Genomic DNA, 18,559 nt, shown 5'->3' on the forward strand with positions numbered 1-18,559 from the left:
GTTGTTGTTGGAGTCGGTTCAGTCTGGCATAGCACACACATGTCTAGATTGTACCTCTCCTAAGAAACAGGCTGTGTAGCCAGGCACCTGTGGCTCACCTCTGTAATCCCAGCTACTCAAGAGTATGAGATCCAAGGACCACAGTTCAAAGCCAACCTGGACAGGAAAGTCCGTAACACTTCTCTCCGATTAACTACCAGAAAACCAGAAGTGGCGCCGTGGCTCAAGTGGTAGAGTGCTCGCCTTAAGTTCCCAGGCCCAGAGTTCAAACCCCACAACCAACCAAGAAAAGAAAAAGATGTGCCAGTGCCGGTGGCTCACGCCTGTAATCCTAGCTACTCAAGAGGGTCAGATCTGAGGATCGCGGTTCAAAGCCAACCTGGACAGGAAAGTCCGTGAGACTCTTATCGCCAATAAACCACTAGAAAACAGGAAGTGTCTGTGGCTCAAGCTGTAGAGCGCTCGCCTTGAGCTGAAGAGCTGAGGGACAGCACCCAGGCCCAGAGTTCAAGCCCCAAGACCAAAAAAATAAATAAATAAATAAGTGTATGTGTGTATGCACACATGCACACTCGTGCACACGTGCCCATACCATGGCTTGAACTCGGGGCCTCACTCTCCCACTGAGTTCTTGTTCATGGCTAGTGCTTTACCATTTGAGCCATACCTCCAGCCTGTGCTTTTGTTGGTTAATTCAAGATCGAGTCTCAAAGACTTTTATGCCTGTGTGGCTTCAAACCACAATCCTCTGATCTCAGCCTTAAGGGGACTACAGGAGTCAGCTACCTGTCACCTGGCTCATCACTGAAGTTGTATAGTATGAGCTCACCCCTGTAATCCCAGCTCCTTGGGAGGATCAAGCCCCAAAGGAACAGCTCGAGACTGCTTACAGCCCGTGGCTGGGCACCGTGGCATGCACCTGTCAGCCGCCCAGCTGTGGGCAGCCTCATTGTCAGGCCAGCCATGGCAGAAGAGCCTGAGAGCCTGTGGTGCTGTGTGCCCGTGAGCCCAGCAGTGCTGGGAGCCTAAGATAGGTGGGTTTGCAGCTCAGACATTGCCCCTGTCTCAGAAGTGACCAGTGACGGGCAGGCAAGGTGGCTCAGCAGTAGAGCGCTTGCCTTGCATGCATGAGGCCCTGGGTTTAATTCTTCAGCAACATATACGCAGAAAAAGCCAGAAGTGGTATTGTGGCTTAAGTGGTAGAACGCTAGCCTTGAGCTGAAGAGTTGAGGGACAGCGCCCAGGCCCAGAGTTCAAGCCCCATGACCGACAAAAATAACCAGTGAAAAACAGGGCTGGGAGCATAGCTCAAGTGTAAGTAAATGAATGAATGTTGATGAAGTTGGGGATGTTTTCTGAATGCTCAGCAGCAGGAAGTTGTTAATTATGGCACATGTGTACAGCAGAGCAGCTGTGTACCCACACACCACAGCAGCGGGCAGGCTGTCACTGCTCATGCCAGTGATCACCTCTTGTTCCTAGGCAAAGGAGCTACAGGTGCATGCAGTTGTTCTTTTTCTTCAGTTCTGTCTGCATTTCCTAAAATGTGCATATGATTGTCAAAGTAAGAAATGTGTTGGTGGCTCACGCCTGTAATCCTAGCTAATCAGGAGGCTGAGATCTGAGGATCACAATTCCAAGCCAGCCTGTCAAAAATTAACCACCAAAAGTGGGGGGGGGGGGGGGGGGCAGGAGGGGCTGAGGAAAGAGATTCAGTGGTAGGACTGAGAGATCAATGTTTTTTTCTTGTCAAACACTGAAAATAAAATCTACAGGGGCTGGGAAGTTGGCTCAGTGGTAGAGCGCTTGCCTTGCATGCATGAGGCCCTGGGTTCAATTCCTCAGCACCACATAAGCAAAAAGAAAAAAGCTGGAAGTGGCACTGTGGATCAAGTGGTAGAGTGCTAGCCTTGAGCTGAAAGAGCTGAGGGACAGCGCCCAGGCCCAGAGTTCAGGCCCCACGACCGGACCCAAAAACAAAACAAAACAAAAAATCTACAGATTGAAAGATAAAAGGCTATTTGAGCCGGGCGCTGGTGGCTCACGCCTGTAATCCTAGCTACTCAGGAGGCTGAGATTTGAGGATCGAGGTTCAAAGCCAGCCCGGGCAGGAGAGACCGTGAGACTCCTATCTCCAATAAACCACCAGAAAACCGGAAGTGGCGCTGTAGCTCAAGTGGTAGAGCGCTTGCCTTGAGCTGAAGAGCTGAGGGACAGCGCCCAGGCCCAGAGTTCAAGCCCCACGACCGAAAAAAAAAAAAAAAGGCTATTTGAGCCAACTGATGTAAAAGATGCATCCCACTGAATAAAATAAAAAGTAGATCTGTCAATATATGTAATCCTTTCTGTTTGAAAAAACCTTTTTAAGCCAGGCATAATAGTACACACCTGTAATCTTAGCTAGGAGGTGGAGGTAGGTTTGTGGCCCAAACCTGCCCTAGACCCTATCTGAAAAACAAAGCAAATAAAGACTGGGGTACTACTAATAAAGTAGAACACTTGTGAGACTCTGAACTCAAGCCCCAGTGCTACAGAAATAAACTCATTTGTATATACTTCACCAAATTTTCATAAATATATGAAATTTGATGGGTAGACTCCAAAATCCAACTCTCGGTGACTTGGTGATGGGTTTGTCTTTTTTATGCCCTTTGTTTAGTTTTCACAATGATCATAAACTATTTAAATAATTTTTCAGAAAACTACATATTTAGAGGTAAGTTCTAAAACTTTGTTCAAAATTGTTAAAACTTGCTGGGCACTGGTGGCTCACGCCTGTACTCCCAGCTGTTCAGAAGGCTGAGCTCTGAGAATTATGGTTCAAAGCCAGCCTGGGCAGGAAAGTCCGTGAGGCTCTTATCTCCTATAAACCAGCAGAAAACGGGAAGTGGCGCTGTGGCTCAAGTGGTCGGGCACTCGCCTTGAGCAGTAAGGACTCAGGGACCCCAAGTTTAAGGCCCCATGACCCACAAAAAAAAAATCGTTTAAACTTGAAACCTAAATTATGTATTCTTATCTTAGCCTCCAGCTGCACCAACGAGTAGAAATTACGCAGAAATGAGGGAAAAGCTTCGCTTACGGCTGACCAAGAGAAAAGAAGAACAACCTAAGAAAATGGATCAGATCACAGAACGAGAAAGTGTTGTTGATCACCGAAGGGTGGAGGATTTGCTACAGTTCATCAACAGCTCAGAGACCAAGCCAGTGAGCAGTACTCGGGCGGCCAAGCGGGCCAGGCATAAGCAAAGAAAGGCAAGTGACAGCTGCGTGGCCGTTCAGGGTGGGCCGGGGCTTGGGAGCCTGGTTACACAGCTGCCCTGCTGCTGCACGTTCACCTCCGTCTCTGGTGGCCTGGCTGGAAGCTGGCTAAAACTGCGTGCCATCGCCCTTCCAGGCCTGGGCTCTGGGCCTCACTGAGGCTGCAGTCCCATGTCAGCAGCAGTAGGACAGTAGATCCTGCACTTCTGTCTGTGGGAACCTTCCCGAGGCTTAGAGGTGGGTCCTCCATGGTGGACAGTGGAGAGGGGCACCTGTGGTAGGAAACGGGCAAGGGCCTGGCCAGTAAAGACCTCAAAGCTAGGTCTGAAAGGCCCCTCAGCCTCCTCTCATCCTGACCCATGCACAGTCCAGAGGAGGGCGCTGTCAGCATGAGAATGGAAGCGTGAGGTGCTCGGCCTTACGGGCCGCGCGGGGGCCCGGCAGTGTCCACTATCCAGAGGGGGAGGGCATGGCGCACCAAAGAAGCAGCTGTCTGTTTGCCCCAGGGTGGGGTAAGGAAGTTCAGTGCAGTGAGCGAGCAGGGCATTCAGAGGCTGTGCTGCTGCTGCTGGTGCTGGTGAGCGAGCAGGGTGTTCAGAGGCTGTGCTGCTGCTGGTGGTGCTGGTGAGCGAGCAGGGTGTTCAGAGGCTGTGCTGCTGCTGGTGGTGCTGGTGAGCGAGCAGGGTGTTCAGAGGCTGTGCTGCTGCTGCTGGTGAGTGAGCAGGGTGTTCAGAGGCTGTGCTGCTGCTGCTGGTGCTGCTGGTGAGCGAGCAGGGTGTTCAGAGACTGCTGCTGCTGGTGGTGAGTGAGCAGGGTGTTCAGAGGCTGTGCTGCTGCTGCTGGTGAGTGAGCAGGGTGTTCAGAGGCTGTGCTGCTGCTGGTGGTGGTGAGTGAGCAGGGTGTTCAGAGGCTGTGCTGCTGCTGCTGGTGCTGCTGGTGAGCGAGCAGGGTGTTCAGAGGCTGTGCTGCTGCTGGTGGTGGTGAGTGAGCAGGGTGTTCAGAGGCTGTGCTGCTGCTGCTGGTGAGTGAGCAGGGTGTTCAGAGACTGTGCTGCTGCTGGTGGTGAGTGAGCAGGGTGTTCAGAGGCTGTGCTGCTGCTGCTGGTGCTGCTGGTGAGCGAGCAGGGTGTTCAGAGACTGTGCTGCTGCTGGTGGTGGTAAGTGAGCAGGGTGTTCAGAGGCTGTGCTGCTGCTGCTGCTGCTGGTGAGCGAGCAGGGTGTTCAGAGACTGTGCTGCTGCTGCTGCTGGTGGTGAGTGAGCAGGGTGTTCAGAGGCTGTGCTGCTGCTGGTGGTGGTGGTGAGTGAGCAGGGTATTCAGAGGCTGTGCTGCTGCTGGTGGTGGTGGTGAGTGAGCAGGGTGTTCAGAGGCTGTGCTGCTGGTGGTGGTGGTGAGCGAGCAGGGTGTTCAGAGGCTGTGCTGCTGCTGCTGGTGGTGAGTGAGCAGGGTGTTCAGAGGCTGTGCTGTGGTGAGTGAGCAGGGTGTTCAGAGGCTGTGCTGCTGGTGCTGGTGGTGGGTGAGCAGGGTGTTCAGAGGCTGTGCTGCTGGTGCTGGTGGTGAGTGAGCAGGGTGTTCAGAGGCTGTGCTGATGGTGAGTGAGCAGGGTGTTCAGAGGCTGTGCTGCTGGTGCTGGTGGTGGGTGAGCAGGGTGTTCAGAGGCTGTGCTGCTGGTGCTGGTGGTGAGTGAGCAGGGTGTTCAGAGGCTGTGCTGCTGGTGCTGGTGGTGAGTGAGCAGGGTGTTCAGAGGCTGTGCTGCTGGTGCTGGTGGTGGGTGAGCAGGGTGTTCAGAGGCTGTGGTGGTGGTGCTGGTGGTGAGTGAGCAGGGTGTTCAGAGGCTGTGCTGGTGGTGAGTGAGCAGGGTGTTCAGAGGCTGTGCTGCTGCTGCTGGTGGTGAGTGAGCAGGGTGTTCAGAGGCTGTGCTGGTGGTGAGTGAGCAGGGTGTTCAGAGGCTGTGCTGGTGGTGAGTGAGCAGGGTGTTCAGAGGCTGTGCTGCTGGTGCTGGTGGTGGTGGGTGAGCAGGGTGTTCAGAGGCTGTGCTGCTGGTGCTGGTGGTGAGTGAGCAGGGTGTTCAGAGGCTGTGCTGGTGGTGAGTGAGCAGGGTGTTCAGAGGCTGTGCTGGTGGTGAGTGAACATGAGCTCTCGTGGATTGTGTTCTCGAAGCTTATAGGGAGAGCAATGGAATGGCTCTGCTCTCTGAGCAGCCTGCCATCCCCTGGGATTGGCACAGTCAGGAAAGGACCGGGGAGGATGGCCCCATGTTGGGTCCACTTGTCCTGAACCACTGCCCTGGCCAGGACTCTGGGTGCAGACTCTGGCGGCTACCGTGCTAAAGAGGTCTGCACTGACTCAGTTCCAGCTGGCAATTTGGAGGCCTCTACTGGTCCCTGAAGATCTGAGCTTGCCCAGGGGAAAAAAAACAAAGTATGTTTCCAGCTGGGATGGTCATGGCTCTGGAGACCTTCTGGTGGTGTTCACTGGCGGCATCTGGGAACCTATTCAAGTGCTTTTTAGGGGTTCTCTCAGCCCAAGACCCCATGAGATGGTTGGGATCCAGTTAGCAAGCTCACCATTGAGAGGCCCAAGCCATGCCAGAGACTGCTCGGCTCTCACCCATGTAGGACCTCCCTGGCTTGGCCTGCCCAGCCATCTGTTGTGCATGTCAGCACACAGACCACTAACTATGCTGCTGGTTGAAATGGGAGCATCATTCCCCCGGAGACTGTCCGGAATGGGCTCGCCCCATCAGTCTGAGCTAGGCCATTGCCCAGAGTCAGTGTCATTGCCTGTAAAACCAGGCCAGACTGGATGCCAGTGGCTCACGCCTATCATCCTAGATACTCAGGAGGCTGAGATCTGAGGATGGCGCTTCAAAGCCAGCCTGGGCAGGAAAGTCCGTGAGACTCTTACCTCCAGTTAACCACTAGAAAACCAGAAGTGGAGCAGTGGCTCAAGAGGTGGAGCTTTAGCCTTGAGCAAAAAAGAGCTCATGAATAGCGCTCAAGCCCCAGGACTAGCAAAAAAATAAATAAATAAAAACCAGATTGGCAAGTGGCACACATCTGTAATCCCAGCTGCTTGGGGGCAGACCCAGAAGGATGACATTTCATGGCCAGTCCTGTAAACAAGCTGGGCGTGGTGGCCTTAGCTGCCGGGGAGATGAGGCAGCTCAGAGCCAGCCTGAGCAAAAGTATCCCAAGACCTTAGGAAAGAAGCAAATGGGGGCCGGGAAGGCGGCTCAGCGGTCGCGCGCTCGCCTGGCACGCAGGAAGCCCTGAGCACAGAGAAGCTCAGCCACAGAGTCCAGGCACTGAGTTCAAGCCCAGGACTGGCCAAAAAAAAAAGGAAGCCAATGGACTAGGTCCCAGTGGCTCATGTCTATAATCTTAGTTATTTAGGAGGCTAATGTCTGGAGGCTCAAGGTTTGAGGGCAGTCCAGGCAGCAAAGCTTGTTAGGCTTGGCTCTCGTCTTCTAAACAGTCACAAAAAGCAGGACTGGAGGCGTGGTTCAAGGGAGTAGAACACGTGCCTAACTAGCATGAGGCCCTAAAGTCAATCCTGAATACTGCCTCCCCCCAAAAAGCAGGACTGGAGGCGTGGTTCAAGGGGGTAGAACACGTGCCTAACTAGCATGAGGCCCTAAAGTCAATCCTGAATACTGCCTCCCCCAAAAAAGAAAATTTTAAGCATGATTATAGATAGGGTCTGAGGATATAGCTCAGAGAGAGTGATTAGTAGGGTGTATGACAGTACGAGGTTGGAACTCAGGCACTGGATGCCATTTCTGAGCTTTTTTGCTCAAGGCTAGTGCTGCACCCCTTGAGCTCCACTGATAGCTTTTTGGTGGTTTATTGGAGGTGAGAGTCTCATGGGGCTGGGAAGGTGGCTCAGTGGTAGAGCGCTTGCCTTGCATGCAGGAAGTGCTGGGTTCAGTTCCACAACAGAAAAGATTGGCAGTGGGGCTGTGGCTCAAGTGGTAGAGCAGCACTTGCTTTGAGCAAAAGCAGCTCAGGGACAGCGCCAGGCCCTGAGTTCACACCCCAGGACTGGCAAAAAAAAAAAATTGAAAAACCAAAGATTGCCCCTCAACCTCCCTCCTGGCAGAAAGCCCTTGCCTTGTAGATAGGCAAGGTCCGCAGTGCTGCGCAAGGAACTATTGGGACTAGGTGCATCTTCACGTTGTCAGCTTATTATTGCCGCTCAAAGTGTATGTGTTACTATGGAGTCATTTTTTTATCTTAGTATGTCTCAAGTTTTAGAATTCTTTTTTTTTTTTTTTTTTTGTCAGTCGTGGGGCTTGAACTCTGGGCCTGGGCGCTGTCCCTCAGCTCTTCAGCTCAAGGCTAGCGCTCTACCACTTGAGCCACAGCGCCACTTCCGGTTTTCTGAGTGGTTTATTGGAGATAAGAGTCTCATAGAGTTTCTTGCCTGGCCTGGCTTTGAAAGGCGATCCTCAGATCCCAGCCTCCTGAGTAGCTAGGATTATAGGCGTGAGCTGCCAGTGCCTGGCTGGTTTTTGGAATTCTTACATGGTCTTAGCCACCTTTCTTTTCACATCGGCAGCTGGAAGAAAAGGCACGCATGGAAGCCGAGGCCCGGGCACGGGCACATGTGCACCTCCAAGAGGAGCAGAGGCGGCGTGGGGAAGAGGAAGGAGAGGAGGAGGAGGAGGAGGAGGAGGAGGAGCAGCAGCATTTCAAGGAGGAATTACAGCGGCTTCAGGAGCTTCAGAAGCTAAGAGCTATAAAGAAGAAGAAGAAGGAGAGGCCAAGTAAAGACTGTCCCAAGTTAGACATGCTTGCTAGAAATTTCCAGGTAGTGACAGAGTCTGTCCCTAACTCTGAAAACATCCACAATGGCTCACTAGAGCAAACTGAAGAACCAGAAACCTCATCTCACTCCCCTTCCAGACAGGTGAACCACTCAGAGCCCGGTCCGGGGCCAGGAGCTGATGGGGACCCTACAGACTCCCTGGACCCTAGAGACTCCAAGCTTCTGCTCGCCAAGGAAGTCAGTGGGAAGCAGCCTGAGCCCCTTGCTTTTCTCTTCGACATGATGCATCATCACAAAGAGGGGAACGGCAGACAGAAGCTCAAGCACACCAGTAAAGCCAGCAGCGAGCCTCCTAGGAAGCTCACAGAGCCCCCCAAAGTTATGGAGGGGCATCCCAAGCCTCGGACCCAGACTGAACCGAAGGCTAAGATGTTGGATCTGGCTCCCTTAACTGAGCAGAAGAGAGAGGAGAGGAAAAGCAACAGTAACAACAACAACAAGAAGCAGCTGAGCCACCTGAGGGAGGAGAGGTTGAACCCCGCCCCTCCCCTGAGCCACCTGAAGGAAGAGAGATCGAACCCGGCCCCTCCCGAGTCGCCCTCTCCCAGCCAGCCTCAGCCTCAGCTGAACGGCAGGCCAACCCCAGCAGATTCTCCTCAGCCTAAGGGCAAGAGCAAGAAAAGTAAGAAGAAGAAAGGAGACCGAGCCAGCAGTTCAATTGGTAAGTACAGGGTGGAGGGGTAGTTTGGCCTGTGCTGTAGGAGGCGCACTGGAGGGAAGGAAGCCCTACGCACTGTACTGTACTCTGGCAATACACTGTAACTTTTCTATTCAACAGTGAGAGACAGTCACGCTTGTTACATTTTGTTATTTTGAAACAATTTTAGACTTGTCAAAAGCTATTTTTAAAAGTCCAGGTGCCCATGTTTCATGCCTGTAATCCTAGCTACTTGGGAGGCTGAGATTGGAAGGCTCGAGATTCATCCAAGACGGATCCAGCCACAGACTTTGAGAGATGGCTTTTGAGCGGATAGTTGGTGTGGTAATGCACGCCTGCCATCCCTGCTACTAACGGGAAGAGAGATGAGCAAGACTGGCCCAGACCAGCGGGCTAGAACTTTATCTCATAACTTGGGTGAAAAGAGCCAGAACAAGTAGTAGAGCACCTGTCTAGAAGCACAAAACCCCGAGTTCAGAGCCAGTGCTGCTAAGCTAACAAATAAATGCTGTTAAAGGCACACAAGTTTTCTTTAGAGTGTGTAGATACCCTAACACAGGGTTACCTTAAAGAGGAATGAATCATGTTTCTTTCTGGTATTTGTGTGCTATTGTTTTCTTATTTCATCCAGATCCCTGGTACATTTGGGATATATTCTTGGATATGGTATGATGTACAATCCAAAGTGTGTGTGTGTGTGCGCGCGCGCACGCACGTGTACTTACATATATATTTTGTACTAGTCTCAGGCCTTGAACTGAGTGCCTAGGCACTGTCCCTGAGTTTTTGTGCCAAAGACTGGTGCTCTACCACGAGAGCCATAGCTCTCTACTTTGTGCTTTTTGGTGTTTAATTGGAGATGAGAATCTCACGGACTTTTCTGCCTGGGCTGGCTTTAATCATGATCTTTCGCTTTCAACCTAGATAGCTGGGATGGTAGGCATGAGCCACCAGCTGTCCAGCCTCATTGTACTTTTGTTTGTGTATATCTGGTGCTGGAGATGGAACTCAGGACCTTACACATGCTAGGCAAGGACTTCACCTTCACCACTGAACTATGTCCCAGCCTCAGTGTAATTTTTTTTTTTTTTTGCCAGTTCTGGGGCTTGAACTCAGAGCTTAAGGATAGCACTCTACCACTTGAACCTCAGCACCACTTCTGGCTTTTTCTGTGTATGTGATACTGAGGAATTGAGCCCAGGGTTTCATGCATGCTAGGCAAGCACTCTACCACTAAGCCACATTTCCAGCCTCCCTCAGTGTAATTTTTTTTTTTTTTTTGCTGGTTGTGGGGCCTGAACTTTTGGCCTGGGCTCTGTCCCTCAGCTCTTCAGCTCTACCACTTGAGACCCAGTGCCACTTCTGGCTTTTTTCTTTTTGCTTATGTGGTGCTGAGGAATGGAACCCAGAGCCTCATACATGCAAGGCAAGCGCTCTACCACTGAGCCACCTTCCCAGCCCCTCAGTGTAAATTTTTATAAGTATACTGGTCCTGGGACTTGAACTCAGGACGTGGTTGGTATCCCTTAGCTTTTTTGCTCAAGGCTGGAACTCTGCCACTTGAGCTATAGTTTCTCTTCTGGCTTTTTGCTGATAAATTGGAGATAAGAGTCTCACAGATTTTCCTGTCTGGGCTGGCTTCAAACCTTGGTAGGATTAGACATGTGAGCCACAGCAAAGTGCCCCACTCAGTGTAATTTTACATTGATCACTTGTTGGAATGGCATTTTAAGTAATAACTAAAAATCACTTTCACCTGTGTGTGTGTATGTTTGTGTGTGTATATTTGTGTGTGTTTGTGTGTGCACGCGTGTGTGTGTGTGTGTTTAATATGACTAGTAAAGGTCTTACTTCTGTGGACATGCCACCTCATGTTATTATGTAAGTAGCATTGTTGAACGCTGCAGGTTTCCAGGTCCACCTGTTTCTGCAGGTAATGAAGCCTTTACCTATTCTTGAGGTATTATGCCTCTGTTTTCTCTGTGAAACTCACCCTTCCTAATCTAATAGAACCACTTCTGGTGTTTCCACATTCAGTAATACTGGCTTGGGAGCTCGAGTTTATTTATTTTAGTGAATAGGAAGATACCCAGTGAAACTTTACATTTCTTGAATGTGTTCCTAAGGAATACTGTTGAAATTTACCAGGTATCCTAGCCTCTGTAGGGATAGTCGTGGTTTTTCTTCTCAGGCTTGTTTAGATGATATATTAAATTACCCCATTTCCTGGCACCGAACCAGCTGCGGACCTCTCTGTAGTAAAAGCAAAGGCTTACTTTGCTTGCCATAATTTGGGATTTGGGTTATATTTAATGATTTAATGTATTTGACTTAAAAGTCATGATAAATACAGGTCTGTAACTTCTTGCTTTTTGGTCTTTGGTGCCTGAGTATTCCTTGTGTGTCTGTATTACACTTCCTTCATGAAAAGAACTGTGGAGTTCTTTAGATCCCTGGTGTCAGTGTTGTGGCACACGTGAGCCGTAGAAGTGGATGACCACAGACCGGCCCTCAGGGCCCTGGTGGCTTGGCGTAGTGGTTCCTTGCCATTCTCTTTCCAAATGGAAACTGGTACCGTATTTCTATGTAAATATTTTGGAGTACTGCCTTTCCATAGGAAACTTTCCTTTTCAATTATAATTTTAAATCTATTTAGATACATGTCTGTAGACTCATAAGTAGAGTCATAACTTACTTTAAATTTCTTTACAGTGGTTATTTTCCTCTCATCGTTTTTTTGGTGTTTTTAATTCATGCTATGTTTCTGTTAGTCCTATCCTTTATGGACAGTGCCATGGCATACACTTGTAATCCCAGCAGTTGGCAGATACAGGAAGACAACAAGTTCAGAGCCAACCTGGGCTACATACCAAGACTCTTTCCTAAAGACAAATATACATACATGCAAACATACATAAATGTATATATACAGACTTTTCTTTGGTTATTTAAGCACATTCACTTTTTTTTTTTTTTTTTTTTTTGCCGGTCCTGGGGTTTGAACTTAGGGGCTTGAGCACTGTCTCTGAGCTTTTTGCTCAAAGCCAGAGCCCTACCACTTTGAACCACAGCTCCATGTCTGGTTTTCTGGTAGTGATTTGGAGATGGGTCTTGTGGACTTTAGGCTTCAAACTGTCTCCCTCAGATCTCAGCCTCCTGTTGCTAGGATGACAGCCGTGAGCCCCCGACGCCCCGCGTGAACCCCCAGCGCGAGCCCCTTCGCTTTCATTGGTATTGATATTTTCTGTATCTTATATGTGCTGATTCTTTTTCTATGCATTTTCTTGCACTTACATTCCTAAAAATATTTAGTACTTAATAAAAAAAATTATGACTTCATACTAGCATATTTGTCTTAGCTTGTTTCCTGTTGCTGTAACAGAACACCTGAGTTTGAGTCGTCTATTAAGAAAATAGGTTTGTTTTGATTCCTAGTTCTACAGACTGATAATATCAGCAGGGTGCGCTGCTTCAGCGCAAGTGCAGACAGGCAGGTGCAGGGGCTTTAAACACCCCGTGCCCTTGTGAATCACCCCGCCCCTCTTCAGAGGGAAGTCTTGCTCCTTCAGGAAAGGCTGCATCTGTCTGCACACTGGCACTCTGCCCACCTCCCAGCCCGTGTGCATTTCTTGGGGACAAACTCAGACTGCTGCTGCCACCAGGATTTTTGTTTGTTTGTTTTTTGTCGGTTATGGAGCCAGAACGCTGGGCCTGGGCGCTGTCCTCAGCTCCTCAGCTTAAGGCTAGCGCTCTACCACTTGAGCCACAGCGCCACTTCTGGTTTTCTGGTGGTTTATTGGAGATCAGAGTCTCACGGACTTTCTTGCCCAGGATGGCTTTGAACCTCACAATCTTCAGCTCTCAGCCTCCTGAGTAGCTAGGATTACAGGCGTGAGCCACCGCTGCCTGGCTGCAAATCTCTTTTGAAGCTTGTCTGTGCTCTGTCTTGAGTTCAGGTTCCCACACAGCACCTCTGCCACCTTACATTGCATTTTTTTTTTTTTTGTCGGTCATGGGGCTTGAACTCTGGGCCTGGGCGCTGTCCCTCAGCTCTTCAGCTCAAGGCGAGCGCTCTACCACTTGAGCTACAGCGCCACTTCCGGTTTTCTGGTGGTTTACTGGAGATAGGAGTCTCACGGTCTCTCCTGCCCGGGCTGGCTTTGAACCGCGATCCTCAGATCTCAGCCTCCTGAACCGCGATCCTCAGATCTCAGCCTCCTGAGTAGCTAGGATTACAGGCGTGAGCCACCAGCGCCTGGCTGCTTTTTTTTTTTTTTTGCCAGTCCTGGGCCTTGAACTCAGGGCCTGGGCACTGTCCCTGAGCTTTTGCTCAAGGCTAGCACTCTACCACTTGGACCACAGCTCCATTTCCAGCATTTTCTGTGTATGTGGTGCTGAGGAATCGAACCCAAGGCTTCATGCACGCAAAGCAAGCACTCTACCACTAAAGCCACCTTCCCAGCTCCTGTATTGCTCTTCTTGCCACGTGTGTCCTGCAGGGAAGACATCTGAGTCTTTTTCTGCAGAGATAGTGCCCATGCCAGCTGGGTGTCCTTGGGGACGTGCGTGTGACTTGAGGTGTGTCACAGAGCAGGAGTCTCCGGGTGACACGAAGGTGACACAAGGGAGCTAGGTCGGGAGCGTGGATAGCATCTGTGCGATGCGTCTGAGCCAAGTCCCAGCCTGTAGCCGATCAGACATCTGAGCAGCTGGGCAGAGGTGTGACTGTCACGGTCCAGGTCCAGACCAGAGCGGGCAGCGGGATGCAAAGAGTGGAGGTCCCCACTAGTTAGGAAGAACGTTCCGGCATGCTGAAGGTAGGTGAGAGGAGAGCCTCTCGTGGAAAAGGAGCGTACTGGCAATAGACGCCTTAATTTACACCACGGAGATAACTACAGAGGGAGGCCATGTGTTCACTTGTGGTGCCCTGCCCAGTATGGCCTCTAGAACTCAGGAGGCCCTACACACCAGCCAGAGTGTCGAGCAGAGAAGAGAGAAAAGTTTGAGTTCTCAAACTTGGCTGAGGTTCTGGACAACCAGTGCTCTCCGGCCCCAGTCCTAGAGTGCTGCTCCTGCCTCCATGTGCGGGCGAGCTCCAGCCGAGCCCGCTGAGCCGCCGCCATGCCCTGCCTCCTCTTCATTCCCTCAGACTCGGGAGAGAGGCTTCCGGGGCCTCTTTGAAGGCCCTGACAGTCTGGCTGTCAGTAACATCCGAGGGAGTCTGGTTGCAGACTCATAAACAGACACCCTGAGCCTTCATCTTCCTCTGCCTCCTGCAGGATCTCTTTTTAGAAAATGTTTATCCAGTGCGTGAAGGTGTTTAAGCCGTCTTCTCTAGTAAGGTGGCTCCTGTGGTAATGCGGCGCGCCTCTGCTTCCTCTTACAGATGATGTCTTTCTGCCTAAAGACATTGACCTGGACAGCGTGGACATGGACGAGACCGAGAGGGAGGTGGAGTGCTTCAAAAGGTGATGCCAGGCTGCCCGCCACACGGCGCCGCTCCCGCTTGCCAAGCACACTGGCACGCTCTTCCCTGTCCCTCCCTGGCCCCTTGTCCTCAGTGAATTCCTCACCAACCCAGCTAGCTGAGGCTGGGTAGAATGGCACAGCCGCCCGGTGTTCCCCCTCCCCCAGCTGCGCCCACCAGCCCTCATCCATCCTGCACGTCCGGTTAGGCTCCGCCCACTGCCGCGCCAGGGCCCGGACCCTTCCCAGCACTCTGCCCTGCAGAGCCTCCCAGGGTATGACATCTCCCCACCCCACCCCGAGAGCCCGCTTTTAAGGAGAGAAGAAACGTTCAGTTATCGACTCCATTTTCCTAGAGGAAAACTTCCTCAACACTTTTTAGTGTTGCTTTATCAACTGTGTAAATTATAATAAAAACTTACTTTAAGCACAGTACAACAATTACCCATACTTGGAGTGTTAAGTGATCAGGGAAGCTGAAACAGGAGATCTTGAGTTCAAGGTCAGCGGGCTAGATAGCATCTGAAAAAAAAAATACCAGGGATAAAATGCATTGGCTAGAGATGTAGGTAGTGGTAATATGCACAAAGCCTTGAATTCAGTCCCTAGTACTACACGAAGAAAAAAGAAGAGCTCCAGCGGCTCACGCCTGAAATCCCGGAGGATCACAGTTCAAAACATTTTTTATTTTTCTCCTTTGCTGGTACCAGGACTTGAACTCAGAACCTCAAGCTCTTGGCTTTTTCACTCTACCACTTGATCCATGCCTCTACTTTCAGCTTTTTTCCCTGGTTATTTGAGGATGAGAGTCTCTGGGATCTGTCCGTGTAGCTGGGCTCTAAACCCCAACTCTGAGATCTCTGTCTCCCAGGTGTCACCACATAGCTAGGCCGACAGCCTGAGCCGCCAGCGACTGGCAGACTCTGCCCCGTCTGTGCATGCAGTGAATTGCTCTTGGATTGTTACTCACGTGTAGCCTTTTGAAATTCTGTTGTTTGTGGATGTATGTGTGCTCATGTTCACACACACACCTGAATTCCCCAGCCTTGGGAGGATGAAGCTGAATGCCGGTCTAGAGCTCAAGGCCAGGACTGGAAACATGGCTGGGGATAGAGCCCCTGCCGAGCAGCAAACAGGAGCCCACCCACTCCCCTACCCACCCCCAAGGAAAAAAGATCTTAAATATCAAAAACCAACCTTTTGGCTGGGAGGAAGCTCGCTTGGTGGCCAAATGTAGGACTTGAGGTCCTAGGTTTGGTTCCCCAGCACCAGTTCTAACCCAGAAGGGTGAAGCTTTTAATAAGGAACAAATGTAGGTGCGCGTGTTTCTGGTCTCAGGAGAGAAGGCTTTCTTTCTTGGCTCGTGCTTGCTAGGCAGGCTTCTGCCACTTAGGCCACACATCTCTTTTCCACTGTAGTTGCTTTTCGGATAGTGTTGTCTTTTGCTTGGGTTGGCCTCAAACTACAGTCCTTCCTTCCGACCTCCTTCCAAGTGCATTGGCTTGCCGGGCACTGGTGAGTGGCGCATGCCCACAGCCTGGCTACTTGGGCTGGCACTCTACCCCTGAGCCACAATGGCACTTCTAGCTTTTTGGTAGTTAATTGGCATTAAGAGTCTGATGGATTTTTTTTTTCTTTTTTGAGCAAAAATGCTCAGGGATAGCTCCCAGGCCCTGAGTTCAAGCCCTAGGACCTGCACAAAACAAAAAGACAAAGGGCCAGGTAGGGTGACACACATCTGTAATCCCGGCTATGTGGGAGGACTCGGTAGGAGGCTTGTGGCTTATGGTCCGAGGCTGGCCCCAGGCAAGAATGCAAGAGCCCATCTGAAAATAGTACTAAAGCCAGAAGAGCTGGGGGTGTGACGCAGTGGCAGAGCATCTGTGAGAGGCCCTGAGTCCCAGACAGGACTGGGTGGGCTTGTTGGCTGTTCTCAGATGGGCCTCCCACTGCCCGCATGCCTAGGCCGACCCTCCCTCGTACGGTGCCTCAGTGGTCCCTTGAGGGTGGCAGAGGGTGGTGGGTGACCTCCAGAAGTGGCTTCCTCCCCGGGACAGGGCCCCAGACCTCCTCACAGAGACAGGCTGGTGAGCGCAGTCCTCAGCCCGGTGGGCCGGGCCCGCTGACTCGCTTTTGTCTTTGCAGGTTCTGCTTGGACTCTGCTAGACAGACCCGACAGAGGCTGTCCGTCAACTGGTCCAATTTCAGCCTGAAGAAAGCCACCTTCGCCGCCCACTGAGGGGGACTGCCTGAGAGGGACGTGGGGAAGCAGCCGGGCTGCGCCACCCCTCGAGCCGCGCCCCGCCTGGGGCGCGCCGGGCACGGGCCGGGGCTCCTGTGCCGCGCATTGTGGGCTGTGCGCAAGTCCTCTGCCAGCGAGCAGCGAGCGAGGCCTGCCCGATGGCTGCTCTGTGTGGGACTGGAAAGCCTCCATCCCACGCCTCAGGGCGGGGCCCGCGTCCCCACTGGCCTCCTGACCTCTGCACCCACCCAGTCCTGTCATCTGTCCCCAGGGTGTCAGCCTGTCCCTCTGCTCCTGTGCGCCCTGTGGCCCACCCTTGGCGGGCTGGTGGGCAGGCCGCCGTTGCCCTCCAGTCTACTGTCTCTGAGTGTACACGTTGCGCTGTGTGTGTTTGACCCCTGACTTGTAGCCAGCTTGTGTAAGACCCCTTGCAGAATGAGAACGTTAAAATCAAAAACCCACCCAGTACTCACACCATCCAGTCTGTTCTAGAGCGTACGACCGTATTAACACGGAGGCCTGCCTGGCTACTTTTTTAACATATTGTTAAGTAATATTAAAATCATGTCTTTCTTTTTGAAAGATGGAATACATTAGTACAGCAGGAGACGCAGTCTGGTTGCTTTCTGCTGGGGGCAGTGGGCATGGGGCGGGTAGGGGACAGCGAGGACGGTGTCAGGTCCTCCACCCCCTAGAGAGCCGGGACCACCCCCCCCCCAGCAGTGGGCATGAGGAGGCAGCCCCCCCCAGCAACTCCTCCCCCCCCCTCCCGTCATCAGGCTGGGAGTGGTGGAAGGGAGGGCTGGCCGCACCTGGGGTGGGACACTGGGCTGTGGCCCCAGGGACACAGGAGTGGGCCACGTGGGGCTCCTCACAGAGCGCTCGCACAGGCCAGCACGTAGCTAGGATAGAACGCGGATCTGTATGGAAGGGGGTGCCTGTTTAATCGGGTACAAACTAGGGTCAGACTGAATAGTATGTACTTAGAACAAAAGGAAACAGACACGTGTTCCCGGAGCTTGGGAGGAAGCCTCCTGTGTTGGCCACGTGCACTCCTGGGGGCCCTGCGAATTCCGGGGCGGGGCGCACACTCCTGGACGTGTGCACGCACTCCTGGCGCCCCCCCCGCAAGCAGGTCCGCACGCCTGGAGACGGGGCGGGAATGCGCTCTGGAGGCCAGCCAGGGCAGGAAGTGCACTGGGCGTCATGGAGTCGTGGAGCGGCAGCACTGAGCGGCCTCATTTATCTTGGGTTTGTCTCTGGTGGGAGAAGGCGACCTCTCCCCACGGGGCGGCTCAAGGGGAGAAGCCGCTCCTGGGAGGCCAGGGACCTGGTGTCGTTCCCTATGGACGCCGGGGGCCTGGTCAGACAGGTTGGGACCTGCAGCTGTGCGGGGGGCCATGCCACTGCGGCCTCTGCCCCAAGCACCTCACCATTCACAGGGCCGCGCCCACTGCTGTGGAGAAGACACAGCCGTGTCGCTGCTGCCAACATCAAGGGGACGGTTGGGACCAGGAGTGGAGCTCAGAAACTGACCGTCCCCGCAGTCCTGTCCTCAGAAAAAGAAACAACAACACAAGCTGGGCGCACGGGCTGGAAGGCCCTGCGGGGCGGGCGGGGCGGGCGGGCGGGAGGGGCGGAGGGGCTGAGGCCGTGGAGAACCAGGCCCAGCGCCTGCTGGCGGTTTCACACCCAGTCTTTCCACTTAGGCTGGAAGCTGGACCCTTGGGCCCCATTGGCCACTGCCCTGGGGGGGGGGGGGGCCTTGAACAGACTTCACTGAAACAAGCCAGTCCGCCAGCAGGCAAGGATGGGGTTAAGACTCAGAGCCACAGTGAACACATCGGAGACCCCCGGTGGGTGCACCTACAGAGCCCTCCCCCTGTGCTCCCCACACAGGCAGCAGCTTTGTGGTTGGACACGTGCCAGCAAACGAGCATTCTCTCCTTCCTGACTTTACACATTCCATCCTGGCATAGAGAGGAGCTGCCCAAGGCTGCTCAGAGAGGGCGCTGGGAGCGGCCGCAGGGCGCTGTCCCGCACAGACCGCGTCCCCCACGGGACGGATCCTCAACACAGATGTGTCACCCACTTGTACTGTGGCTGA

At 52.6% G+C, this 18,559-nt stretch overlaps 1 protein-coding gene across 1 annotated transcript in view; it reads left to right on the forward strand.

Moving 5' to 3' along the window:
• The window catches only part of Fam193a (family with sequence similarity 193, member A), a 71,526-nt gene extending 55,013 nt beyond the window's left edge, over positions 1–16,513 (forward strand). Inside the window, exons 16-19 of the mRNA XM_013023878.1 lie at positions 3,022–3,252; positions 7,817–8,747; positions 14,131–14,212; positions 16,356–16,513. Of these exons, the coding sequence (XP_012879332.1) occupies positions 3,022–3,252; positions 7,817–8,747; positions 14,131–14,212; positions 16,356–16,449 (1,338 nt within the window). The 3' untranslated portion in view covers positions 16,450–16,513. The remainder of the gene's footprint in view (positions 1–3,021; positions 3,253–7,816; positions 8,748–14,130; positions 14,213–16,355) is intronic.
• The last annotated feature ends 2,046 nt before the right edge of the window (positions 16,514–18,559 follow it).

The sequence above is a fragment of the Dipodomys ordii genome, unplaced genomic scaffold, assembly GCF_000151885.1.
Source record: "Dipodomys ordii isolate 6190 unplaced genomic scaffold, Dord_2.0 Scaffold71, whole genome shotgun sequence".
Taxonomy (NCBI): domain Eukaryota; kingdom Metazoa; phylum Chordata; class Mammalia; order Rodentia; family Heteromyidae; genus Dipodomys; species Dipodomys ordii.